The sequence below is a fragment of the Typha angustifolia genome, chromosome 15, assembly GCF_048772165.1.
Source record: "Typha angustifolia cultivar Huaian chromosome 15, ASM4877216v1, whole genome shotgun sequence".
NCBI classification, from domain to species: Eukaryota; Viridiplantae; Streptophyta; class Magnoliopsida; order Poales; family Typhaceae; genus Typha; species Typha angustifolia.
In genome coordinates, this window is record NC_133253.1 from 5,934,313 (window position 1) to 5,960,852 (window position 26,540).

Genomic DNA, 26,540 nt, shown 5'->3' on the forward strand with positions numbered 1-26,540 from the left:
ACTTTTACCTTTTTAAAACTAAATTACTCTTTGGAATAATCGAACTGTTATTCTATAACCAAACAGAACTAATGGAATGAGCTACTTTGCGCAAAGGCTGATTTATTTTTATTTTTTTGAAAAATAAAAGGGTTATTCTCAGTCAACGACATAGTCCAGCACTTCAATACGGAGGAGAAATTGTACCTTTTTTTCTTTTTTTAAGGGTTAAAAGAACCAATACTTTCATTACAAGAGTTGCATTTTATTTCCCATACAAGAACCAAAGTCAACCAGAAAGGAAAGGAGTGGTAGTAGCTTTCACAGCATCCAACTTGTCAATCTTAAAGGAAGGTGCAACTCTTGACTAAATAACACATGAGCAGCAAGTAGAATACTGGTCGATGCGCTACGTTGACGATGGCGTAGCCGCGGCGAAACTGCAGAATGCTTTGAGGAGAGGTGGGAAGGATGGATTGAAAGGGATATTGGAGAAGATGTCATGAAAGCACTTGTCCTCGATCCCCTGGATCGCTCTGCAACACTTGTCGCTGAGATGGATGCGGAATGTGACCAAGGAAGCGAGGAGGTCAGCGGCGCAGCCTTCCACCTTGATGATGGACTTCCAACAATATTCATTCACATCGGGGACGAAGGGAATGTAAAACTTATCGTCGCCTCCTCCTCCTCCTCCTAATTGTTGCGAGGATGAGAGACCGACGGCCGCGACGACGACGACGACGAAGAAGAGGAGGGTAGTCTGCACTGACTTAGCCATGCTGGTTGATTTGAAGAAGACCTACGTGAATTATATGTGTTTGATGGAGAGGAAGACTGGGGTTCCTTGCATTTTATGGGGAGAAGGATTCGGGAGTTATAGAAAAGTTAAATAGTTGATGTTAATTAACAACAATCACTACTAATTTCTTCTGTGTTGCAGTTTTATTTCAGCCTTATAGAAAATTAAGTGCTCACTTACCTTCAGTTTTTTTTTTTTTTTTGTGACCACAAGCCATATTATAAGCTCAGTTTTATTGCGATTACAATCCATACCATACGCAAATATTAGAGAACAGAGTAAAACATACATCCAATGCTAAGAGAATAAACTGAGCACTACAAAAGTCAAAACACCACACGAAACAACGATCATCTTCAGCCGTTCCCCAGCGCCATTATGTTATACATGATCATCTTCAGTTAAAAAGTATAGATTATATTTTAAATGCTCTTTATCTACGTTTCGAATAAAAACTTTTACCTTTGATTAATCATCGAGATATGTTCTTTGTCGGTCCATGTACTTCCTAAAGCCTCTATGTGAAGAATAAACAAACTTTCATGGCAAGAGTTCTCCCTTTCTCTCTCTGGCTCGCGCGCACACACACACACACACTTATCTCTCCAGTTAATTATGTTATTTGTGTTCTCCCTCTTCACATAGATATCAACTCACCTTCTTGATCTCTACTCTCAAAGTCAGTTTTCTTTTCAACTCCACCGCACTGTCTTTATTGCTTGCTTTTGTATCAGACACCAAACAATACTCTCAAGATCATAAATGCTTCTTGTAGGGAAGGAAGGAAATAAATGAGAAGCTTACATGGACCTGAAAGATATATATATATATATATATATATAGAGAGAGAGAGAGAGAGAGAGAGAGAGAGAGAGAGAGAGAGAGAGAGAGAGAGAGAGTCATCCATCCATTTAGTATGACTACTGTCTGCTAACATCTAGGATTAAACTTCATGCGCTTACTAGATCTTAAAAGGAGAGGTGACGAAAGAAGAATATTCACTTATTTCACGAGTAAATATTTGTACTGCACAATTTTTGTATGTTTTCCTCTTATTGGGGATGCACATAGCGTCACTGAGTATATGACAAATTCTAAAATTAAAAAATACTAATATTTTTAATTAGGGGTATAAATGAGTCGACCCTAAGTGAGTATATTTTTGCTCGTGATTAGTTCAAAATAAATCTCGAGCTAAAACATAGTTTATGGTCCGCTTATCTACATTTGAGTCAAGTTTAAGCTAAGTTTAAGTCACAAATAAGCCCATTCAAAATTTAAACAAGTCGAGCTCAATTTGAGCCTTAAACGAGTCAGGCTTAATTCAAACTGAGCCGTTGAATCAAAAGTCTAATATTTATAAATTATACATAATTTATAATTAATATATATTAGTAAATAATAATATTGAATTATTCGGCTTAAACTCCATCCATTTATATCCAAATGAGCTCGAGCCAACATTTAATTGCTCTTAAAATATATGAGCCACAAACGAATCATGATAAATATGAGAAGTCCTTTTCCACCTCAAAAAGAAAAAGGGATGCATTTTTTTGGGTCAATGATGCAATCGGAGCTTTTTCTTTCTTTTTTATAAACGTAGTAGGTGCAAAATGATTTTTTTTTGCAAAGAGACAAAGTGAAGAATACATCTTAGAAGTTATAGATAAGATAAGGTTCGCTTCACAAAAATATCCCAAAAGCAGTGCCAAGTGACGTTACGTGGTGTTACGTGGTCTTTGGAGTTTTTGACCAAACTATCCCTCTTTTCAAATTTAATAATCCAAAGACATGGCTCCTCAAACTTTAGTCCTAAATAAAATACTGATGAATTTAGTATTATACTTTTAAATAAAAATGCTAACAAATTTGTTTCGTAAAACATTGAAGAGCTATAATCTTTTATGCGTTTTTGCAATTATCAATGTAGTTGGATTCTAATTTATAAATCTTTCCCTACAAATTTATTCTTTTATGTTTTTAGATATAATTTTCTTATTTGATGTTGGATAAAGTTTATAGCATATATCCAAAATAAATTATTGGTTAGAAGGTTATGAATGAAAATTGTTAGTTCAGCGACATTGAATAGCGTTGCATCTTTTTCGACCAAATCCTGATTTCTTTTTGCTTTTCTCGGTCATCCGAGCCTGATCGACTCGACTCTTTTCCCTGCCCTCCGGCCTCTCACTATTATTTTTAATAATAAGATGCTTAACTGTTTAATATTTTATATAATTTTTTTAATAAAATATTTTAATAGTTAAATTAATATTTTACTTAGAAAAATACTGATATGATCGACATTTTATTTTAGATAAGTAAAATGCTAACACTTTAGTATTTACTTAGGACTATGTTGAAATAAATATATTTTGATATTAAATTTTAGGGTATTGTATATTTCGGTAAATAAAGTTGAAAAGAGGGATAGTTTTGTAAAAACTCAACTTTTTGACCAAATTATTTTCTTTTTAACTTTTTTTAATCAGAAAAATATTGCACCTCGAATTTAATATTAAAAAGAATTTGTTTTTTAATATTAATAAGATCTATATTTTACTTTTAGATAAAAGATTAGCAAGTTTGTGTTTATATATGTAAAGTTATGATGTCTTATTAATAGTTTATATATGTAAAACTTTGAATATATCATTAATTTATTTAAAAATTTATATCACAAAATGTTAATATGATTAATATTTTATATATCAACAGAAAATACTAAACTTAGTAGTTTTTTTTTGAAATAAATCATTTTCAGTATTAAATTTGGACAGCTCTTTTTGGTAAAAGAAAAAATTGAGCGATTTACAACGAATAGTGTTTTAGTTTTCTAATTAATAGAAATAGGCCTCCTATTATCGAATTGAGATTTCAACGTAATCTAACTGTTCAATCTCGATATATATATTGTTAAAAAGTAGATATTATCTTTTGTATAAGCTATGCATATAAATTATATAGGTAATGCGTAAAGTTTTTTTTTTAAATCTCAATGTGCATATCGTCAAAATTTGCAGTGTACACTTTGTATAGATGATATATATATATATATATATATATATTATATAGATGATGCATTATTTTTTTAAAAAAAATCTCGATGCGTATATTATAAAAAAATTAGAGCGTACATTTTACACAGGTAATACGTATAAATTACATAGGTGGTGCGTGGTCTATCTGTTTTAAAATATTAATACACATGACGTTGAAAATTAGAGCATATATTTTACACGGGCTATGTGTATAAATTATTTTTTAGGATACGATAGTCTTTTCGAGATTTACTAAGGTTAAATCAGTAAAAAAAACTCTAAAAATTGTATTTTGATAATGGGGTCGATTTCTGCTGATTAAGAAACTGAATGGCGATCGCCTGAACAAATTAGAAAGAGGGTTAATTTGGTCAAAAACTCGTATTATATATATATATATATATATATATGCGAATATCCCATCACAAATCAGTGGGCTCCCGTTGCAAGTGGGCGGATTCTCTGAACCGTCTACTTTAAATCCGACGGCTGCGTGCTTAATAAAAGAAAAAAAGAAAAAGAAAATCTCGTCCATTATTTATGAGATAGTACTAGTAGTAAGCAGCCTATAAATAAACTCCATTTAGAGTTCCCATCAGCCGTTTCGATCGATCTGAGCAAGAAGAGAAAAATCCCGAGAGGAGGTAAGAATTTGGAGTCCTCCTCCTCGATTTATTGGAGCAATTATTCTGATTTAATTGTTATCGAGAGCTCGATCGATCCTTAAGTTGGTTTGCTTGCTTTCGCAGTTTTTTTGGAAGTAGATGGTTGAGTTCGTAGGCAAGTATGATTTTTGTGGAGAAAATCATCAAGCTCTCGATTCCGTTTTAGTTTTGAGCTCTGATTAATATGGAAGATTTATTTTGTGCGAAGATTAAGCAGCGTTACCTACGAATCTGAAATGTGGGATAGAAATGAGTTCTTTCATTTGCATGCCCTTGTTTTGATCTATTGTATCCAAGTTCCCAACTTAAATCTGTATATGTTAGATTTTAAGTCGGGGGAGATGCTAAAATTGCTAAAATCGATAAGGGAATGAAGGTCAAGCACTAGGTACTGACATGGTTTAAGGAAACAAGATGCACAATGCTAACAAATTTCTTTCTGAATTTGATTATCTAAGTAAAAATAAAGTTGAAGTTTTGGAATCAGGAGATTTTGTTACGAAAACAATTGATTTCCTTGTGAGTTGCGATGCAGCATATGTAAATTAAAAACTAGAAGTTTTTGGTAAACTAACTTCTACTTGTTTCTGTGAACTGTTTATTATGGCATCATGATAGTATATCAAATATTCATCCTGTCTCATTTTACCGTTCTTCATTCTTTGAATTGAATTAATGCTTCTAATTGTCCATGGCGAAACTTTTATGAGAAAAGACGAGTTCTTTGGTATTGGAATGAGGATTTGAGGTAGTGGTTGTTGCTGCTGTGAAATTGTGGAACACGAGGTCATTATTAACAGATGCTTGTTTTTCCTTCTTGTTCAATCTTTTATGTTTTCTCATTGTCTTAAGACCAAACTATTGTGTTACCAAGGCTTAATACAGGACAAGGTAGATCTGATGTTCTCCCTGTATAGGCATCTGCTGGAGAAAAGCTGATTCTGAGCTAAATTTTTCATATTTAAAGAATATATACAGAATCTTGGCCTGCACTGATATCAAAGGCCAACACTGGAGATTCTTTTGTCAGTTGTTGCGTGTTCCCTCTGAATTTCATTATTATAACCTTACACATGCTCATTTGTAATTCCCAACTTTACTTTTCACCAAGTTTTTTAGTGCACCTATTCTTTGCACCCTGCTTTTTGAGTTTTGAGTACTTCTTATATTCTCTGTTACGTTGCTCTGGTCAGCTCCTTAAGGCCATATATCTCTCCCTGTGCAGTGTTCTGCAGACCCTTTTGTGCATAAGTTTCTTGCAGAGGGAAGAATCGCAATATGAATGATAATTGTACGGCTCCATGTCAGAACAGACAAGATTCCATGATTGCTGTTGAAGATCATCCTATGACTGTGTATATATGGGACATGGATGAGACACTTATTCTGTTGAAATCTTTACTGGATGGGACTTATGCTGGAGTTTTTCATGGCTTGAAGGACTTCAAAACGGGTCTTGAAATTGGAAAGCGTTGGGAGAATCTTATTCTTCAAGTATGTGATGAACACTTTTTTTATGAAGAGGTTAGTGTATTATTCATGATGCCCTGAAAAATTTTCTTTGTTCTTTGCCTTTTCATTTTACTTCCTGTAAACATGAGTCATTGATTGCTCGGCCAGTCTACTTTACCAGCCATGAATGTTGCTGAGCATCATATCCAAATATGTAGCAAGCTGACAAGGTTGATAAGAAAGGTCTATGTTAGGATTATTTAGCTGGCTTTAAATATGTCCCAGTGGTTAGTTTGTCATTTTGTGGAACCCATTATATTGTCTGCAAGGAAGGCATTCTTGGCATTCTTTCTATCAGGAGTTTGGTTCCGCAAAGGATTTGGTTAACAGATGGCAGGGCTAACATCAGGCAAATTTCCATCTACTATGTGTTATGCCTTGAGCTTCATCATTTCTTTTTCTATCTAACTCTTAAGTTGATATATGACATGAGATTCTCTGATATTCTTCTGGTAAGTGGTTACTGAAATTTAAATTTCTTCTAATGGGCATTATATACAGATTGAGAACTACAATGAGCCTTTTCTTAGTTCTTTGAGTGAGTATGATGATGGACGAGATTTGTCAGATTACGATTTCAAAAATGACGTCTTTAGTTCTCCTTATGATGATCCCAACAAAAGGAAACTTGCTTACCGGCACCGTTCCATTGCTGAGAAGTATGCACAGGTGTTCTACTGTTGTCAGAAAGTATTCCTTTTCATACATGATTTTAATTTTATGACTTGTAATTCTTTATTTTGTGGAATGATCTAAAAATTGCTTGCTCTGAAGCTTTTCATATGATTTATTATTATTGTGACAGTCTGATGTGTTGATCGATGATCTTAATTTATTGCAATGTCCAAACTAACAAACTCTGTATTTGCTCAATTTGTACTTCTATACCCAAACATTAGTTCAGGTTTTAGCATATTGCTGCATTCCTTTGTATTTTGTGTCCAAAGATTGTTAGATAGGTATACAATCATACTATGCTGAAATTCTGAATGTGTATGCCCAGTATACTACATAGTTCCCAGGCACAGGCAGCAGGGGCAAACATTGGCATGCAGCTTTTTCTCTGTCTGCCCTGAATTATCACCTTCACATAGTTAAATGCCTATCCTGCTCTCTAAAACATTGCATGGTGGCTGTTTCTTTGTGCATTCATTTGTCTTAAAACCTCTCTCTGGCCCTGACACTGATTCTTGAAGTTGGCAAACATCTTCTAGTGGCATTGGCCAGTCTCACCTGATACTTACGATATTGTTAAGATCTTGACATGTGGCTTAAATCTGAGATCATTTATTATGTGGATCAAAAAATTGGTCTAGTTTGATACTTTCTGTGACTTATATTTAATGCATTATTTAAGTCAAATTTCGAGTCTTTTGTTTCAATAGGTTAGACTGGTTTTCTGAATGGTTAATTCAACTTTACTGGTATTGTGGTTTTCAAAAGTTTCTATCCACAAAAGCATATGACATGTGGAGTAAAGACTATTAAGAGTCCAATTCTTTTTTCATTATTGTCTTTTTTTTTATCATATCTGAGAATATATTTTTCTTTGATCTATTTTGAAATTGCATTCCCCCAATTGGAACCTTGAAGGGCTCATCTTTTGACTTATTTTAGTAATCGAAAGTTAGAAACATCTGTGAGAAAGCAAAACTTATGGATTGCTTTCTGTTGATATGAATATGTTAATATATGTTATCTTAGCCATTTTTATTCCCAGATATGATTATGACCTGGGGTCAATGGGTGATGCAGGGTTTGCATAATATCCTGGACGAGAAAATGATTAAAATCTGGGATGAATTATATAGTTTGACAGATAGTTATACTGACAGATGGCTTTCCTCAGGTATGCTGTTTTACATAAACTTCTTATATCATTTGCATAGATTTGGCTGTCAAGTTTGGTTTCTCCATGTTGTTATATAATTAATTTATCATTGAACTTTTGATATTCTTCACACGTACAGAGTCCACTGACATCAGTTGTTGACTTTGAAAGAAAACAAAGGTACCTTCTAGCAAATTACAGAAAACCATAGCAATTGCTAGTGATATTGGCAGTTTGGCACAACTTGTAATAGGTAAACAAATTTATAAAGATTAAACTATCTTTTAAGATGGGATCTTATATCTAACTTAATATGGTAGCATGGAATGTGATCTTAAACCATGTTGGTCAAGGATGTTGAAGTGATGATTATTTATGTTATGAATGATTTCATTTTCACCTTTTGAACCATCACCATTTTTCACAGTGCTCTCGTGAACTTTTTTTTGGTACATAATAATCCTCTAAACTATTAAAAATATTTTATTCCCTTGACATCGTAGATGGAATCGAGAAAATAACTAAATTACTCCTTAATTTATAATGATGGGATAATTAAGTGGCTTAGATAATACAATACATTTTAATTTTTTTTTTCAAGTTATTTCATTGCCCTCGTGCCCAAAATTGCCTCTTCCTTTCCTCTTTCTGTCCTGAGCACCTCATGCACTATTGCCTGCCGTTTGTGACCATTGCCCCAAGTCTTGGTCCGAGGTGAACAAAGTCCTCCAAGGTCGTCGTCAAGATCTATCAGAGGCTAGTTGAGATCCGTTGCTGATGGCGAGCGGTAACGGATTTGGTTGTTGCCTAGAAAGCGTAATTTCCCTTCAAAACCCACAACCCCTTCTTCACATACTGATCCACCGTCGAGACGCGCCACAAAACGTTGGTTGCCATCTTCTCACATCTGACATCACTCAAGTTTGAATTCTCTTCCCGTTCTCATGCGCTGCTACGTGTCAGTATATCATCACCTTTTATAATATTCTTTCCCGAGCAAATGAAGAAGAAATTAATTAAGCTAGTAGCCATGGTAGCCAGCACTACTATAAAAAAGAGGTGGAAGGCCACCTTCTCAAAGAAGAGCACTGCTAACTGCTATTGCTGCTTCTGTTGCTCAACAAAGGAACCAAACGCCCACCTCTGTCGGGTCGCTCTCGTAGCCTTATTCCACGACATGCCATGCCACGACGATGATGAGTTTGACGTCCTTGTTCTAAGCTCCATGCACTACTAGAAAGAAGAGGAAGAAGGCCACTTTCTCAAAGAAGAGCGCTACCAACTGCTACTGCTGCTTTTTTTTCTCAACAAAGGAACCAAGCGCCCACCTCCGTCGGACCGCTCTCGTAGCCTTATTCCACGACATGCCATGCCACAATGATGATGAGTCTGACGTCCTTATTCTAAGCTCCATCTGGCATGCTGCCATGATCAAGCCAGATGATCTTGAGCTCCCGTCCCTCAGCATCCTCCATTGTATGTCCCTCATCTCCCAAGTCCCTCGCTGACCTCACCTTCCTCCGCTGTCGACAGAATGCCTACATTTCTTACTACACCGCCTACATCCTCGGTTCCTACACCATATGTGCCTCTCCCTCACAGTTGAGTCTAGCGTAAGGTAACATGGACGACCCGGCAGCGGTAGGCGTTGAGGTCGATGTCGATGCTAGTGGTGACGACGAGTCAGAGCTTAGGGAGGAAGGAGATGATGTCGTTGCTAACGGCCGATAGGTTGGGACCGCGGGAGAGGATGAGACGATAGCGGGCGGCATGGAAGACATAAAAGAGGAGGCATAGGAGGAGAATTTGTGTTTGACAAGCTAAGGGTTTGTCAAGGTAAAAATCTCTCGTTGTTACCCATGACTTGCACGTGCTTATAAGTGGTATTTTCGTCATATTGTTGTCGCATGACTATCATATGACAATTTATAAACATATAGGTAACATAATCCTAATGAAAGGAGTCAAGTGATGTATTTCTAATAGTTTAAAGAATTAGTATAGAAAATAGTGATAGTTCATAGGTAAAAAGGAAATTATCTCTTTATACAATAATGTGTTACTTTAGAAACCAATACAGAGTGCAATATGGTGACAAAAGTTTCCAGAAGATGAAATAGCTTAATTCCTCCTTCTAGACAATTGCACCTAGTTAATTGACTTCCATGAGAAAAGAAAAGGATTTTTTTTTCTACTAAGATATATGTACCTTTAATTTCTTGCAGAAGGTGGTTTGCAGCTTCTGCATAATCTAGGCTTCCTAAGTTCTCTCTGAAACTAAATAATTCATATTAGAATTTTATCAATATCATAATAACTCTTAAATATTGGTCTATTATAACATATTTCACCTTTTGCATTGTATGTTTAATTTCTCCTATTTTTGAGTGTTTCTTCTTAGTGAATGGACAATATTCATGCATGTGACAATAATCCACTCTATTTGTCTTTCTCATGCATAAATTTTACTTTAATCTGCTTCTATGTTGGTTTACAAGACTGACATGCTGTATCCATTATTCATTTTGTCACTTTTACATTCTTGTTAAATTCTTGTCCTTGGTTTTGCAGGGCATGCTTTGCTGGAGAAAGCTTTGGGCAGAAATATGGTCTCAAATCCTGATGTTGTTTCATCTGAATTGGCTCCTGTTTCTATCAAAACAGAACGTCAAAGTATCAATGTGTTAGTTACTTCTGGATCATTAATTCCCAGTCTTGTCAAGTGTTTGCTGTATCGTTTGGATGATGTGATTTCGCATGATAATGGTAAATTCTTTCCTTTCTGACATTCTTCAATTTCTCCATTCCTGCATCACTGGTTTGTGAGTAAAGACTAGCTAAAAGCCTAAATCATAATAAGAATAATAATCTACTGGTCTTTTTGAGTTACAATGCAACTTTAGATGGAACCATCTTAATGAATGTTCTTATCTCATATGTTGAATAAAGAAAGAGATAAGACTTGAAACAGCTACCGGCAGAAGCTAATTCATTAACTTATCTTTCCCTGATGCTTTTCATGAGTAGAGAGACCTGATTGAAAGATTAAGAAAGGTAGTTAAAAATGCTTGCATCTTGAGGAGAAACAAAATGCTCCATGACATCATTTCGATGGTGTAATATGTGCATGACCTAGAAGATGAGACATTATTTCCTGCAGAAGATCAGTTGTAATTTGCAGTACAAATGATGATGATTTATTGTGAATCCACTAGCTAAAGTTATTTGCATTCGTTATTCCAGTTTACAGCTCATGGGAAGTGGGGAAACTCCAATGCTTCAATTGGATTAAGAAGCGTTTCACTGGTCCAAATGTCCAGTTCTGTGTGATTGGTGATGGATTAGAAGAATGTGCTGCTGCAGAAGCAATGAGATGGCCGTTAGTCAAAATAGATATGCGACCCAATGGTCCTCATAGATTTCCAGGTCTAACTTTGGGGACAATTCAGAGCTACATCGACGTAATATATGGACCACCAGATGCTGATGCTAAAAGAGGCTGCGGCGTCAATTGAACTTGCTTTGATTAGCAATCTGTACAGAAACTCATCTGATATTCCTTATATTCTCTCTGAAGGGAATTGTAGTTTCAAAATCTCTCTACCAGGGAATTAGCAGTCAGGCTAGAACCTCTCTGTAAATGTTCTAAGGTTTCCGAGCAAGCGCCTGTCTTGCGTTGCAATTTGCTTCTTGACAAACCTTCTCCTGGAAGCAACTGCCATCTGAATGATGCATTATAATGCCTTGTGGACACCGCCAGTATATCATTGTCTAATATATATATATATATATTGCTTCTAGATGCAGACAGCCCTTGTACAAAAGGATAAAATTGTGTGAATAGGACATGCTTTGGACATCTCACTTTTTTCTGGGATGGCAAGCTTGTAGGTGGTTGGGCACCAGATTGTATTTATCTTTTAGTATCAAGTAGCAGCAACTCTGGCATTGGTGTTTTGCATCAATTTATTATCTGTGCCTCCAGTTGCATGCTTTTTATTACATAATGCATCCATGTCATGAATTCTTTAATCCCGGATCATAGTCCCCATCTGCACTTACCTATTTGTCTTCTTTTATTTCGGCTTGAGAAGAAAAACCAGCTTATCAGTGATTTGGATATCTTTCTTTCTCCTTTATTAGGGAATGAATTCTGAAATCACTTCTCCAAAATTAAGATTTTGCAGTGTGGGAACTTGGTTCCTATGCAAAAGAAAGAAGGAAAAAGAGAAAATGAAGCGAAGGCAAAAGATCTACAAGGTAGTTGTGACAGGCACCTGAGCCCTCTTTCCTAATGTAGATTATCCTAGTTGCTTCCCTTTAATCGTCTTTCCAGCTATCTAGGAAAGCAATTTTCACAAATGTAGTAGTAGTGTACTAAGAGATATTACAAACTCTATATATTTGTGCATAACTGCTACAAGTTTCTTTCTGTCTGCTTTTGATCATGAACTAACACCATTACGACTACAAGGTAAATGAATAAGATTGACAATTCAAGTTAAAGAATAGAAAACATTACAAACAGCCTGATATGATATCAAGTTCAATGTCGGATTAGGTTCGCAGAGAAGTACCATCATTCCCATAGCACACCACTACACCAGCGACTGGATTCTGAACACAAGAAAAGACTGTATTCTGATGATCCTTTGGCCTAGAATCTTTCTTCCATAATCTGGAGAATCCAAGTGGTAGCTGATACTTGTGAGAATTCAGTCAGTTGTCCCATTACACCCACCTTAGTCTCCCTCGGTACTCCAAGCTTTGGCGGATATTACCGTCAACAGCAACAGTCTGCTTTCTCATTGCTAAGGCAGTGGGTCTGGTGTTGTATTTCACCTGGAACTTGGGTACTGCTATCTGGTTATCTGTGCAGGACATCTCCGTTACAATCTCATCCAAGAACTCATCTGCTACATCCCCGTCCTCATCGATTCTTAGTTTTCTTGTATACCACCTGAATCCCTGATTTAAGAAAGTCACGGATATGAGTAACTGAACAAATCTAACTGAAAAAGTACAAGGGATATCAAAGCAGCCTAGCAACAGAAGGCATCACAAAGATTTACTCCTGGGCCAAAAGGACTTCCTAAGTATCTCATTAAGGAGTAAAATGTTGAAAGATTTTTAAGCAGTTCTAAAGCCAGTAGAAGGGAATAAAGGAAGTAATAGGAGTCAAGCTACCTCTTATTCAGGAAATAAGGACATTGAGGTGAGTCAGAAAAAAATAAAAGCATACTAAGGACGAATGTGGAGGAAGATACTGCAATTAATTGACAACGAGCAAATAAGAGGTACACCTTATGATATGAATGTATATAGGGTTTGAGCATCGTAAGTGCTTCACTTCAATTTTTTTGCTTACAAATATAAAGCTGCTTGCAGGTTTCCAACATACAGGATCATGGGCTACTGACCAAGACTTTGTTGTTTGTCCGGTCAATAATAATATTTCCTATCAAACATTTCTCAATTGAATGCTGAATTTTGAGGAAACAAACACATTCAAATAACCAAACTCCATTAATTGAACTGGAACAACAAATGGAAGGAATATTTCAAGGCAGTGGATATAAATTCCCTGCTTGAAACTCATTATGTTTATTTATCTTAAGTGACATAAAATCCATAAAACATCAAAATCTTAGATAATAAAGTCAAAATATATAGAGTTTCTAAAGATAGTCTCTGACAGATGTCCGACTAAAACTCATAAACCACTGTACTCTTCTTCTTGAGATTTCACCCAGTGATTAATGTCTAATAAATAATATCAACACAAACTAATACCATTGTATGCTTCCCTTGAGAGCTTCCACCCATTTTTGTCATCGGATAAATGGTGTCAAGTGCCAATACAACAATCATCAGACCATTCGGAACATTAAGGGCCTTCTTGAAAAAAATAGCATATCTCCAGTAAATTACAACTAAGATATTGCTCAATATTCAGTTTAGAACAAAGTTCTCATCGAGCAAAAAGGTTTCCCTACAAAGAAAATTTAGCTAACTGCCCACCTAAATTGTTGCTCCCTATGCATCATCTAGATATCATTTTTCACAGAACTTCCCAGTAATGTGCTCCCTTGCCTAGTGAAGCGGCTTTCAACATCCTGGCTAACAAATAGCCTATAGATTTGCTACAACTTCTTCCCGATTGGTACCATGCGATGATCTACATCTCCTTGCACATGATAACATCCAACCCTTCCATTATAAATCTATATCAATAAAAAAAAAATTTCCTCTTGTAACAAATCGGGATGTTTGACTTCACAAATTTAATCTTTAGCCTATGTACAACCTAAAAGGAAGCTCAGAAAACAGAAAAGGATTGATAAGTAACGTCCCGGAACAAATCAGATGTAGTTATCATTAAATTCTAGCAATCCAACATCAGCCATTCGGCCTCTTTCAACCAGTCATAATCCTCTTAATCAAGGATAAAATCAAGTACGACAACCACGATGACCCAATTCACGAAATCGGGATTTTTTAAGAAACTCATCCCACCATTTTTGATATAAGCAACAACCCACATAATAAAATCCCATCTTTTTATTGTCCCGGCGATGAGAGCTAGATGTTAGTACCTGTACTCCACCCTCGCCATGATCACAAGCAACAACAACCGGGCCGGCGACCGGCCTATCGACGGCCACGGGGATCTGCACTCCGAATCCTCTCGTGGTACTCGACGCCGCAGTGTTCGCCGTCCGATCGCCGCCGCCCTCGCCTCCGGCGCCGCCATCCGTTGCCTCGTGAGCCTCGTCCCTTCCAAGGCCAAAGAGCCCAGCTACTCTTCGAAGGAATCCCATTCGACCTGCTGATCCCCAAGAATGAATCCAAATGGAGAGGAGGATCTCAACAACTCCGAAGAGAGAAAGAGAGGAGTCTTATTTTTCTATTCGACTCCTCTTTTACTGAGTTCGACAAAGGATGGAAGGAGTCATCTACTCGTACAAACTAAGGGATCAAATTTCCCAATATGCCATTAAAGGGAGAGACTGGGTAACGTATGAGGATGAGGGCTAAAAGGAGAATATACCATCTGCAGTTTTTCTAGGGGTTATGGATATTTCTACATATTTAAAAAAAGAAAGAAAAAAGGGGTATCATTTTGAGATTTTTGAGTCTTGCTTGCAAATTTAGATCAATCCAATTTATAATATGTTATGCCTTGATTTGGTGGACTCTAGATTCAAAGTAGTGGTTCTTACTACTCCATCAACTTACCTTTCTTTTTTACTTTAATAAGAAAATCTGTGGACAAGGTATTTCATTCATATGAACCATATTACGGAGAAAGTTTTATAAAATAAATCTTCGTAAAGCTTGGACTGATACACTCATGGAACGATTGCTAATGTGCACTTACCTTGAAAAGGTTAAAACCAAATCAGAGCAAAACTTCGATATATAAAAAATGTGAAAACTAACGGTAAAAATAATATTACCTTTAATTTTTATCTTTATTATATCAGATATACTAAAAGATTTGAAACATCTCCTTATTCTCATACTATGTTTATATTGCAGATGTCTCTGCATCATTCATATTACTGGTATTTCACTTTGCTCATAATTCTCTCCACTTGTCCTCTTATTGTGTCATGTTTATATCTAAAGTTGGAGAAGCAAAAGTTACAAGGTGTATTAATAATGAGAATAAAGGAGAAATGCAGCCCTTCTTATTCTAATTCTAGTGTTTTTATGCAGCAAAGGTCTGAGATCAATAAATTATGAAGCTAATGGCATCATCTCAACCATCTACACACAATCAGAACACTGTAAACATACTGAGAAATACATATGGCATGGTTACCGACGATCGTCGTGCATTTTAGCAGGAACCAGACATCATGATCTTTGCAGAGCTACTGCATTAATCATGTAATAAACATCAAGACTTAGTGCAATTGGTTGTGCTCAAAATAAAATTCTGCTTGAGTGAGGATTGAGAAGCACAATTGATGGTTCAATGATTTTTGTTCAATACCAATACAACGACTTTGCTAAGATGATCTCACAAAGTACAACCAAACAAAAATGACCTGAGGACCCCTCTAGGTCTTTATCCCTAATTCATAAGCACAAAATTAAGGAGTCTGTAACTTCGCCCGAATTGCTTCAGATACAGAATGTTCCAGTTTCAGTTTAACCATGACTTCACAAAAGAATCTGATTACTATCAGTATGTAGCGCAGAGTCATTCTTCCCTCCAAGATGCCTGATGATGTCAACAATTTCCAGGCCTAATCATTTTCATCAATCCAATCACCATAAATTCTACTAATCTTGTCTGGACCTTTCCATTTATGAAGAGGCCTTTGATCTTGTCCCTGCCTTTGGTTCGCTATAGTTGACCTCTGCAAAGGAACCCCCATATGGTATACATCTGTATGAGGGACCGACGTGACTGATGCAATAGAATTCCTAGAAGATGCTTTCGCTGATACAACAGCCTGCTTCAAGTCTGGAACAGTTGAAGAAGCATCTCCAGCTTCCGTAATGGCAGTTCCCCCACCATATCTGAGCAGTTCTGCAACCATTTATAACCCATGAGAAGCTAGATTTAAGAACAAAAACTTGTTCTTGCACTATCACAAAAATAATGAAAAGTTATTGATTATATTTGCCGATCGATAGAAATTAGAGTTTAGTCCCCTTGGGGAAGTAGAAAAATGCTGCAAGATTCAGCAATCTAATTGAACTATCAAGAATGAATAAATATTTATTTATCACGTAAATCAGAATCTAAAGACACCAAAACTAATTTTATACACTACATATGCCATTTGTCATGCAACACAAGCACGACTAGTTAAATTTTATACTATATGTAATCAAAGACCCATCATCAGCTAAGGCAGGACTTTGAGATGCATAGTAAAATTGGAAAACAACAACAAAAAAAGGAACTATCAAGACTGAAAGTGCCATTCATCAAATGCAATCAGAAACAACAGAACATCAAAGACTGTTCCCACAATCATTTGTTAGGTCAGCTACAACAAAAGCTGTAAATTACTATATGCAATTAAAGATCCATGACCAACTAAGATAGGACTTTGATACATGGTAAAATCTGCAGACTGACCCAATCTAATTACAAGTCTCAGCATCATGCCCATTTCACAAATAAAATCAAGGGAAGATATTCGATATCTCATATATTCAGTCTTTATACTAAACTCAGAGATCAAGAGGAAAAGAATCATAAGATGATACCAGCCGTGCCATGGGCAAAGTGGCATTTGCTGCCAAAAGGGCAATAACCAGTCATCTCCCACTTGTTGCAGATCCTTGTCTTCCAATTAGAAGGCTTCTGGCTTGCCCCGTTTGATCCACCACCTCCGACAGTCGGCGACAGACTAATTGCCACACTTTCCCTACCCTTTGACTGCTCGTCGTGCAGGAAAGTACACATATCTCCATAAGGGCACCCCTCCTCAGTATAGAACTTCTTACAGTGCCTTCCTTTGAATGATCTCTGACTATCTCCGCCTGCATTGGATGAGGTGACAATGGGTATTTGATGCTCCTCCCGTGGTTCCAACCGCTCCGACCCCTCCTCCTGAGCTGCCACAATCTCCTGCCAATTGGGAGGTGGCTTCCGGAGCTCCTCCATTCCATGCGCGAAATTGCAATTCGTGACATACGGGCATGTTCCCATTCGGAACTTGCAGCAAAGTTTGGTCTTGAAGAACATCTTTCCGATTGCCCTCGACTTGCTCATTCCACTCCCTTCCCCTTGGGAAGAACCCCGAGGCTTCTTGCTCGGAGGCTGCTCGCTACCGGCCCGAGATTGGGATTGGCGATCAACGTAGCCAGGATTCGAAGAGGAAACCGAGGTCGACTCCACATTCCAAGCCTGGTAATCGTCCTCGGTAGCCCAAGCGGCTTGATCGTTTTGCGCCGCTGCCCAGGTTTCAGGGCCGGAAGCATCAGGGATTATCTCAATAGCATTGCTATTGTAATCCATGAATTAATATTGGGTAAAGAGGAACCAATGGAAGATATCAAACTATTAACTTGGTAGAACACCAACTACTGCAATTCCATCAACGAAGAATAGAACATTTGAATTGATGAGCTAATACAGTTGCAATAACTACGCGAATCCAGTCAGAATTTCCAAAGATTTTCCCTTCGAAGACAGCGATTCAAGAAAAAGAACGAAACAAGGATCAAACTGGAAGACAAACAGAGATCAAAACCGTAACTTGTTACAACCAAAATATCTCCCCCCGACTAAAATGGCACAAATTTTTGCGTTTTGAACTAATTGGGAAGAAACCTATGGATCTAAAAAGGTAAGAAAGTGTTGGCGAGGATTCAAACCCTAGAAATCCATTTGATCCGGGGCGGCGGCGGGGCGATTGATGAGCATGCCTTGTATGTTTCGGACACGTGCGTGTTCCGAATAAATAATTCTCACACACGATGAAATTAATTTTTTTTTTTTTTTTGAAGCAAGATGGAATCAGTTACTATAATTTTTTCCACAACAAATTTGACTTACTGACATTATAACATTTGATTTTTGAGATCTATTTCCACAAAAGAATTAATGATTTCTAGGACAACTCATACAAAAATTGAAAGATTTTGAGCTGTATAGAAGTGTATCCTATCCAAAAACTTCTAAGAAGTATTGTTCACCTTGTCTATTTCGGGCTCATTTTTCTAATATAAATGAGCTAAGCACAAACTGACTTACTTTGTAACATGCTTGAACTGAACACGGTTTGAATTAAGCCTAACCCGTTTAAGGTTCAAGTTAAGCTTTGCTTGTTTAAGATTTGAATGAGCTCATCTATGGCTAAAGCTCATGTTGAGCTGGAAGTAAGCTCAGCTCTAATATAGAAGAGCTCAGGATGAACCAGATTTCAAACATAGCCCGAGTAAATGCCAAACTCCCTTATGTTTGACTTATTTATATCTTTACTAACAACTAGTATTCGACAATTTTAGATTTTGTCAACGAGCTCATGCTCAAGAGGCTTTGTGTATGATAAGACGAAAAGCAGAAAGGAAGAGAGAAAATAAGTTGCAATTTGTACAGTACAAATATTTGCATGTGAAGTAAATGAATATTCTTCTTTCATTACCTCCCCTTCTAAGAACTAGTAAGCGCATGAAGTTTAATCCTAGATGTCAATGGACAGTAGTTATACTTAATGGACGATTCTCTTCGCATATATTTTCTCTGAGGTCCATATTTGTAAGCTTCTCATTGAGTTGCTTCCTTCCCTACAAGAAGCATTTATGATATATCTTAGGAGTATTGTTTGGTGTCTGATATAAAAGCAAGCAATAAAGAAAGTGCGGTGGAGTTGAAAAGAAAACTGACTTTGAGAGTAGAGATCGAGATCACCCTTGCCATGAACATATATATATATGTTGATTGACAAGAGACTTTAGGAATTGTACATGGAATGTCAAGAATTAATCAAAGGTAAAAGTTTTTATGAGAATCACAGTGAATGATCATTTAAATTATAAACTGTACTTTTAACTGAAGGTGAGCGGTACTGGCCTACTGGGGGTTATGGGTTACCTCCCTGTCATATTAAAAAAAAAGTTACTAGCAGTGATTGTTAATTAAGCTATATTAGTAACATCAACTATTTAACTTTTCTATAACTCCTGAATCCTTCTTCCTATAAAATGCAAGGAACCCCAGTCTTCCTCTCCATCAAACACATATATAATTCACGTAGGTCTTCTTCAAATCAACCAGCATGGCTAAGTCAGTGCAGACTACCCTCCTCTTCTTCTTCGTCGTCGTCGTCGCGGCCGTCGGTCTCTCGTCCTCGCAACAATTAGGAGGAGGAGGAGGAGGAGGAGGAGGCGACGATAATTTTTTCATTCCCTTCGTCCCCGATGTGAATGAACATTGTTGGAAGTCCATCATCAAGGTGGAAGGCTGCGCCGCTGACCTCCTCTCTTCCTTGGTCACATTCCGCATCCATCTCAGCGACAAGTGTTGCAGAGCGATCCAGGGGATCGAGGACAAGTGTTTTCATGACATCTTCTCCAATATCCCTTTCAATCCATCCTTCCCACATCTCCTCCAAGCATTCTGCAGTTTCGCCGCGGCTGCGCCATCGTCAACGTAGCGCATCGACCAGTATTCTACTTGCTGCTCATGTGTTATTTAGTCAAGAGTTGCACCTTCCTTTTATGTCACCAGTATACGTACGTGGAGTTATGTTTAAGATTGAGAAGTTGGATGCTTTGAAAGCTACTGCCACTCCTTTCCCTTCTGGTTGACTTTGTTTCTTGTATGGGAATTAAATAAAATGCAACTCTTGCAATGAAAGTATTGGTTCTTTTAACCCTAAAAAACAAAGAAAAAGAAACTCAATTGGACATGCATGGTTGAATCTTGATCTAAAGAAAGACCCGGCCCAAATTAGTTACAGGCCCAAGCCCAAGAAATATGGCTTAGGCTCAGACTCAGAGCCGCTGTCCAACCATGGTCTGCCAAGTATCCAATCGAAGGAGTGTAGTAAATTCCTACATCCAGGACTACAGACAATCTCCTCTTTTCATTTGCTCGCCTTCCCCTCTCCTCTCCAGTCTCCAGTCTCCCCAAATGTTCGACTTCGTTCTCCTCCTCCTCCATTAACTATCCCTCTCCTCTCCTGTCCTCCCATGGCGGGGCAGAGCAGCAACGTGCCCATCACGGAGCTCTTCTGGTCCCTTGTCGACAAGGGCGACCGCCGCTTCTCCATCGTCCGCGATCTCCCCCTCTACGGCCGCAACCGGTAATCCCCCAAACCTAGGACATATTACAGTAACTGTAGTCTCTGATCTCGATCTCTTCACCTCTTCGATATCAGGAATGATACAGATCTCCAGAAGGCGTTTAGGATCTACACGCAGCTATGGAAGATGCAGCAGGAACACCGGCAGAAGCTGTTGGATGCCGGTCTCCGGCGGTGGGAGATCGGTGAGATTGCCTCGAGGATCGCGCAGCTCTACTACGGCCAGTACCAGCGCAGCAGCGACTCCTCCTACCTCGCCGAGGCTTACATATTCTATGAAGCCATCCTTACTCGCGATTACTTCCGCGACGGCGCTGCGGGACAGCAGCAGGATCCGGCGCTGGCGAACAAGCAGCTACGGTTTCTTGCGCGGTTTCTGATCGTCTGCCTCGTGCTCGGCCGGCGTGAGATGGTAGGTAGACTCGCCGCACAGCTCAAGGCGCTCCTCGAGGAGTGCAAGAGGAACATCCAGGTACAAGCTTCTCTCTGCAGTCTTGCTTCTATTGAATTGATTGATGTTGAAGATTGCCTTTTTTTTTTTGAGTAATTTTGACACGAATTTAGGCTGAGAGTAGTTTTGTGTAGAATGCTGCTTGAATTTTTAAAAGTTGTGTACTCTTAAGTTAAACGTCATTTTGTTTGTATAGTTTCTCGAGCTTTGGGTTATCTAGAGTATTATATTCTGGATTTTTAGATTGTTAGCTTTCGTTTATTTAATGAGAGTAAGGGGTTAGAGGAAAAGGAAAAGGTGGGTTCTCACAACACGGTTTCAAAATCGTGACACTCCGTGAATCCTGAGAGCCACAGACCTTTTCTTTCAATTAATTTTTCTTTAATGAGATTTGTACACTCTAACCTATAGCATTAATAATTAATCAAACCAAATGATGTGGAGAGTGGAGATCAATGTAGTGGACATGTACCCGGAATCTACATTCTAATTCTCTGAGATCTTATAAGACCAGCGAGTATGTATACTATACACAGTTACATGTCTATTGACAAAATGTTCTAGGTCTAATAATTAAGTCATACAAACAGGCAATTGCACGAAATGTGGTTAGAGGGTACATACTCCCCGGTGGTTACTCTTTTTAGAATAATGAGTCATATCTCCTTATATGATACTTCAGACACCAAGGCCCTTGTTAACTAGATATTCTGTGAAATCTGTTAATACTGAAAGAAATTGGTCAATTAAGAAATAGCTTTGATCAATGCCTACCATGAGCACAGTAGTTCCTTATCTGGTCCATTTCACATTCAAATATGTTCACATTTTTTATGTTGCAAGTAGGACACCATGGCATATAAGCTCTTTTATCACTTTATTAAAGAGAAGAAAAGAAATAAAACAACATTGTTCATGAAGTGTCTCAGTAATTCTTATAAGATGTGACATTAAGTTCAGCTTACACTATTTATTTTCTCCCCTTTGACATACACCTCTTTGGAAATAGAAGCATCCTAGAAGTTAGCATACTCATCTTTGCCCCATAATACCAGAAGCTCGATCTTCTGTTTTTATGCTGGTTAGTTTATTATAGAAGCAAAATGCTTATTCTGCATGACATTCATGGAATGGCAGACTTACGTTGGGTGATCTACACAGGAAGCTGAATCTAAAGAGTGGAAGCATGTAGTTCAAGAAGTTGGAAGATTTCTTAAAGCTGATACACCTTTTATGAATATGAGGCCTTTAAGATATAGCTTTGCATTTGATCCACCTCCGGACTCTCTTCCTAACATTGCTTCTAGCGACATGAAGAGAGGTCTTGCATTAAGTGATGCAATCCTGTGTAGCTACCATCACAATGAGGTAAATTTTACAGTCTGTTTGTATTTTGTCTTGTTTCCCCTCTTTGTCATATTATCTTTTAATATTGGCAAGTCTATCTTTAGTAGTTTGACTGGTTAGATGATTTTTGCTATGTATGAATTGAGCAGGTTAAGTTGACTGAGCTTACTCTAGATGCTTTCAGAATGCTTCAGTGTCTAGAATGGGAGCCATGTGGTTCATTTTCAACAAAGAGTGGTGCTGATGGTCCTCAAAATGGAAGTGGGTCTAATCATCTCAATCTGTTGCAGGATATCAGAGATCCTGGTTTGCCACCAAACCCACGAAAATTAATTTTGTATCGTCCATCTGTTACACATTTCCTTGTGGTGAGTTTTGATTTATCTAAAGGTTGGGGTTAGTTCCTATCAGTAGTTCTTTATTCTATTTTTTTAAGGTATTCCAATGACATTGGTACACAACTTTCCATGCTAGAAAATGCTGATGAAACAAAACTTAATATTTCAACTGCTCTTTTGGCATAGGTCCTTGCAACAATATGTAAAGAGCTGCCAGCAGATGGAATCTTATTGATATATCTTTCAGCTGCTGGTTAGTATTATGACTTTTTCATTTATTCTGTTACTAATATGCAATGAATTGCACTCCAATCATCATTAAATATCTCATGCAGGGGAGGGTTCACCCAATCCTCCTGTGCAATCAAGTTCTGGACTTTCTTCAGATATTGTGGAGAAGGCTGCAGTGAACTATAGAAATCTTGACATTTCCTCCCTGAGTACCTCTCCAAGTGATAACCCTATCAGACCATCTTCCCGGAGGAGACGTAATGTGAAATTAAATAGTGAGCCTGGCTTATGGTTAGGTTCTCGTGGAAGTGAAGGTAATTTTACCATCTGTTATAATCTCAAAAGTACAGGAAGACTTGCATTTTTTGCTTTTCTCTTTTCATGACTTCTTTTTGTAATTTCTGGAGAACTTGTACCTTTTTTTGTGCCATATATTGTTCTGGAGAACTGAAGTTTCTTAATTGCCATAGCCAATATATTCCTTTGTATTATTGTATAAATCTGACACTATTTCTTGACCTTTCCAGGTTCAAATTATGTATATCCTTGCGATTTGATTCCTTTTACAAGAAAACCTCTTTTCCTGGTGATTGACAGTAACAGCAGCCATGCATTTAAGGCAGGTTGTTAACTCTAATTTCCTTTATCTTGAAGTGCAGTGGGTATTATCCCGTAATAATGATTTGAGAGAACTTACAGTGGAGAGTCAGTAAGTGTGCAGTTTCACATTTGTTGGTTGATGTGTCTCATTGTTTTAATCACATAATATAGTTCAGAGCAACCACTTTGGAAGTTTGTGTTTTGTTGGTGGTACAAGACTGAAATATGCTTCTCCTTCTTCTAAGTTCTAAGTAACTGTATTCATTCATCTGTGTACAAGAGAACTGTTGCGGGAAGGCTTAAATAATGCCAGCCCTGATGTCTATATTATGAGTTTTATTGTGAACTGTTGCAGGCTATACATGGGGCAGAGAAGGGAGAGACAATAGCTATGCTCCTTTCTCCAAGATCACCAACTGCTGCGAATAGTAACGACTCTGCTCGCTATCAAAATGGTAGCCAATTCACAATGTTCCTCACAACACCATTGCAAGCCTTTTGCTTTTTGATTGGAATTTCTGGCATGAACATCGAGAGGGTACGTCCATTTAGGTGATGGATTCTGTGTAGGTCTTCTTTTTCTTATGTCTTGTAAGTTTCATTGCTCTTGGTACTTAGGGCAGTGTCATATGTTGCAGGAAACTTATAACAAGGCTGAGGAGCTATTTTCATTATCCTTAAATGAATGGGAAACCTCCTTGGTGTCGTCAGATGCACTTCATCCACTTTGGACTGAAGTCATGGGCGATCCATTTTTGCGACGACTTCTTCTCAGGTATGTCAGTTTCTGAAATTAGATATAATTCCTCTTTCAAATTGCTCAATTTTTGTATTGACATCCCAAGTTGATCTTGCCTTCCTAAGTCCTTCAATAATCATCAGTATTCAGTATTACAATATCACAAAAATGTTCATCTTACCCTATCACCATTAACATTGCATTTCCTGTAGTAGATATTGTAATGAATTTACAACCTTAACCTTCTAAAGTTTGTTAATTTTTGTTAAAATCATTAAACATTCAAGGCAATTGGGATAGTTTTCATGCTTGCTTTATGAGCCTTGAACTTGAGAAAATCTCCTACATAAAACTTGCTTTCTTCTCTCCTATAGAAAATCTCCTCTTTAATTTTTGTTAAATCATTAAACATTCAAGGCAATTGGGATAGTTTTTGTGCTTGCTTTACGAGCCTTGAACTTAAGAAATTCTCCTATATAAAACTTGCTTTCTTCTCTCTTCTCTACATTCAGTGCAACTATAGAGGATATTAGAGGGTGTCTTTGTGGTTGCATGAGCTTATTATACCTGCAGGACATTAAGATATGTCACATTACTAAAGGTTCTTAAAATATCTTACATTGATCCTTAAGCGGAGCTTCATATAGGTGGTCTGTCTTGTTTCATATGTAGCAACTACAAATATCTGATCTCATTTTTGTCCTCAATTTATAGGAAGTAATGAACTGGGAACTTGTTATACCTTTTGTGAATCTCATAATATATTTTTTGCATTTCTCTCCTATATAATTATGAAACTCATATCATACATATAAAACATTCTCTTATGCTGAAAAATAATTTTCTTCTTTTCTAATCCTTTCATTTATTTTTTTAAACTTTTGAAGTACTTATATTGTAAAAACGACATAATTCATCCTGCTTCAGTTTGCATTGAACCTTGGAAAACTTCGAAGTGAAAGGCTATAGCAAAAGCAAAAGGTCATAAACATTGTTGATTGCTTTCATGATGAAGCTATCTAAAGATTCTAAACTCCATGAAGTTACATACTTACATCTCTAGGTGCTACGCTATTTTGATTTTCAGATTGCTTCCTAAAAATAACCCAAATTCTTTCCACATCCCTTCACTATAATAATGTATGAATTTACTTCCCCATGGTTGACTGGCAGACATCTTTATAGCCACTAGAAAGTAAAAGCAATGGTATCTCCTTCAAGTCAGAAACTTATTTCTCCTCAGGCCAGAAAAAACTTATTAGCCTTCTATTTCTATGGCTAAATATAATCGGTTAAGTTTTTTTTTCCCATCATACTATGTAACTAGAAACTTGCTGATTTCTCATAAATTTGATGCAGATTTATCTTTTGCCGAGCTACACTTGCACTTTTCAGATCAACGAACCATCAGGAGGAGTTCCTTCCCACCTGCCTGCCTCAATTACCTGATTCTGTTCAGCCGGATAGTACAGTCTCTCAATCTTGTGTGATGCGGCTCGCCACCTCCTTTGGTGCCACCAGTCACTTCACTTTTACTGAAGGGAATGTTCTATCTGAGCCTGCAATGGTTAAAGCTTCAGATACTGATGAATCACATTCTTCAGCAGCTAATGTCTTCTGAGAAGACAGACCTTGCAAGTTTTTCTTCATTCCGGTAGTCCTATGTGAATGCCCTGTTTCTATACATGTTATTTGTAGCAATAAGTATATCGATATGTTCTAAAAGTGAATTCTTCTTGGTGTTACAGATCTGGTGGTTGTTTCTTCGCTCTTTCTGTCTCTATAAATGGAGATTGCTTCTGTATACTTATCCTCTCCCAAACTTTAAAGCAAATTTAGCTTCAAATATACTCGAGTACAAATGAGCAGGGTAGTTGGCGTGGTATTGGCAATCGATCTGTTAACTCTGGGACATGGGTAGCAGGAACTACTGAAGCAGCAGTGAAATGCATTGGACTTTTAATCAATATAAGAAGGAAAATATTTCTGGAGGTGTGCAGATGCTTTTGTATTTCTTGCTGCTTTGGTAGATTAATTTTAATTGGACGACATCTATGTGTATCTCTTAGTTTTCTTTTTCTAGTTTGGTGACTTTAGGTTCTGCTCATGCTTGTATACTATGATTGAAGAAACAATGATTCAAAAAAGAAGAAGAGAACTTCCTCCTGCCATTTTTATCTACCACCACTTTATGTTAGATAGAAGTAATGTTCACTGCCACTAGC

At 37.3% G+C, this 26,540-nt stretch overlaps 4 protein-coding genes across 4 annotated transcripts; 2 read left to right on the forward strand and 2 right to left on the reverse strand.

Annotated features, from left to right (window-relative positions):
* The first annotated feature begins 4,353 nt into the window (after positions 1-4,353).
* LOC140777590 (protein phosphatase EYA) lies at positions 4,354-11,795 on the forward strand. The gene is made up of 6 exons (XM_073121804.1): positions 4,354-4,466; positions 5,713-6,011; positions 6,501-6,668; positions 7,755-7,848; positions 10,402-10,596; positions 11,074-11,795. The coding sequence occupies exons 2-6, from the start codon at positions 5,766-5,768 to the stop codon at positions 11,343-11,345; spliced, it is 975 nt and encodes a 324-aa protein (XP_072977905.1). The 5' UTR covers positions 4,354-4,466; positions 5,713-5,765; the 3' UTR covers positions 11,346-11,795.
* Positions 11,796-12,200: 405 nt separating this feature from the next.
* LOC140778424 (uncharacterized) lies at positions 12,201-14,765 on the reverse strand. Its single transcript, XM_073123124.1, has 2 exons — positions 14,427-14,765; positions 12,201-12,798 (listed from the first exon to the last, which is right to left on the reverse strand). The coding sequence occupies exons 1-2, from the start codon at positions 14,649-14,651 to the stop codon at positions 12,562-12,564; spliced, it is 462 nt and encodes a 153-aa protein (XP_072979225.1). The 5' UTR covers positions 14,652-14,765; the 3' UTR covers positions 12,201-12,561.
* A 970-nt stretch (positions 14,766-15,735) lies between these two features.
* On the reverse strand, positions 15,736-18,225 carry LOC140779656 (zinc finger CCCH domain-containing protein 56-like). The gene is made up of 2 exons (XM_073124844.1): positions 17,065-18,225; positions 15,736-16,375 (listed from the first exon to the last, which is right to left on the reverse strand). Exons 1-2 carry the CDS (start codon positions 17,816-17,818, stop codon positions 16,089-16,091), a joined length of 1,041 nt encoding a protein of 346 aa, XP_072980945.1. The 5' UTR covers positions 17,819-18,225; the 3' UTR covers positions 15,736-16,088.
* A 2,175-nt stretch (positions 18,226-20,400) lies between these two features.
* Positions 20,401-26,486, forward strand: LOC140778670 (uncharacterized). Its single transcript, XM_073123493.1, has 11 exons — positions 20,401-20,609; positions 20,685-21,081; positions 22,222-22,428; positions 22,557-22,775; positions 22,932-22,998; positions 23,081-23,290; positions 23,504-23,595; positions 23,932-24,114; positions 24,215-24,351; positions 25,675-25,969; positions 26,064-26,486. The coding sequence occupies exons 1-10, from the start codon at positions 20,497-20,499 to the stop codon at positions 25,934-25,936; spliced, it is 1,887 nt and encodes a 628-aa protein (XP_072979594.1). The 5' UTR covers positions 20,401-20,496; the 3' UTR covers positions 25,937-25,969; positions 26,064-26,486.
* Positions 26,487-26,540: the final 54 nt, after the last annotated feature.

What these genes read in the sequence shown, in the direction of transcription:
- LOC140777590 (XM_073121804.1), top strand. Translation starts at nt 5,766, where the DNA reads ATGAATGATAATTGTACGGCTCCATGTCAGAACAGACAAGATTCCATG. An exon ending in AACACTTTTTTTATGAAGAG is followed by an intron (nt 6,012 to 6,500) that starts GTTAGTGTATTA and finishes CATTATATACAG; the next exon opens with ATTGAGAACTACAATGAGCC. An exon ending in TGACAGATGGCTTTCCTCAG is followed by an intron (nt 7,849 to 10,401) that starts GTATGCTGTTTT and finishes TTGGTTTTGCAG; the next exon opens with GGCATGCTTTGCTGGAGAAA.
- LOC140778424 (XM_073123124.1), bottom strand. Translation starts at nt 14,651, where the DNA reads ATGGGATTCCTTCGAAGAGTAGCTGGGCTCTTTGGCCTTGGAAGGGAC. An exon ending in ATGGCGAGGGTGGAGTACAG is followed by an intron (nt 12,799 to 14,426) that starts GTACTAACATCT and finishes TTCTTAAATCAG; the next exon opens with GGATTCAGGTGGTATACAAG.
- LOC140779656 (XM_073124844.1), bottom strand. Translation starts at nt 17,818, where the DNA reads ATGGATTACAATAGCAATGCTATTGAGATAATCCCTGATGCTTCCGGC. An exon ending in CTTTGCCCATGGCACGGCTG is followed by an intron (nt 16,376 to 17,064) that starts GTATCATCTTAT and finishes AAATGGTTGCAG; the next exon opens with AACTGCTCAGATATGGTGGG.
- LOC140778670 (XM_073123493.1), top strand. Translation starts at nt 20,497, where the DNA reads ATGGCGGGGCAGAGCAGCAACGTGCCCATCACGGAGCTCTTCTGGTCC. An exon ending in GATATATCTTTCAGCTGCTG is followed by an intron (nt 22,999 to 23,080) that starts GTTAGTATTATG and finishes TATCTCATGCAG; the next exon opens with GGGAGGGTTCACCCAATCCT. An exon ending in AGGTTCTCGTGGAAGTGAAG is followed by an intron (nt 23,291 to 23,503) that starts GTAATTTTACCA and finishes TGACCTTTCCAG; the next exon opens with GTTCAAATTATGTATATCCT.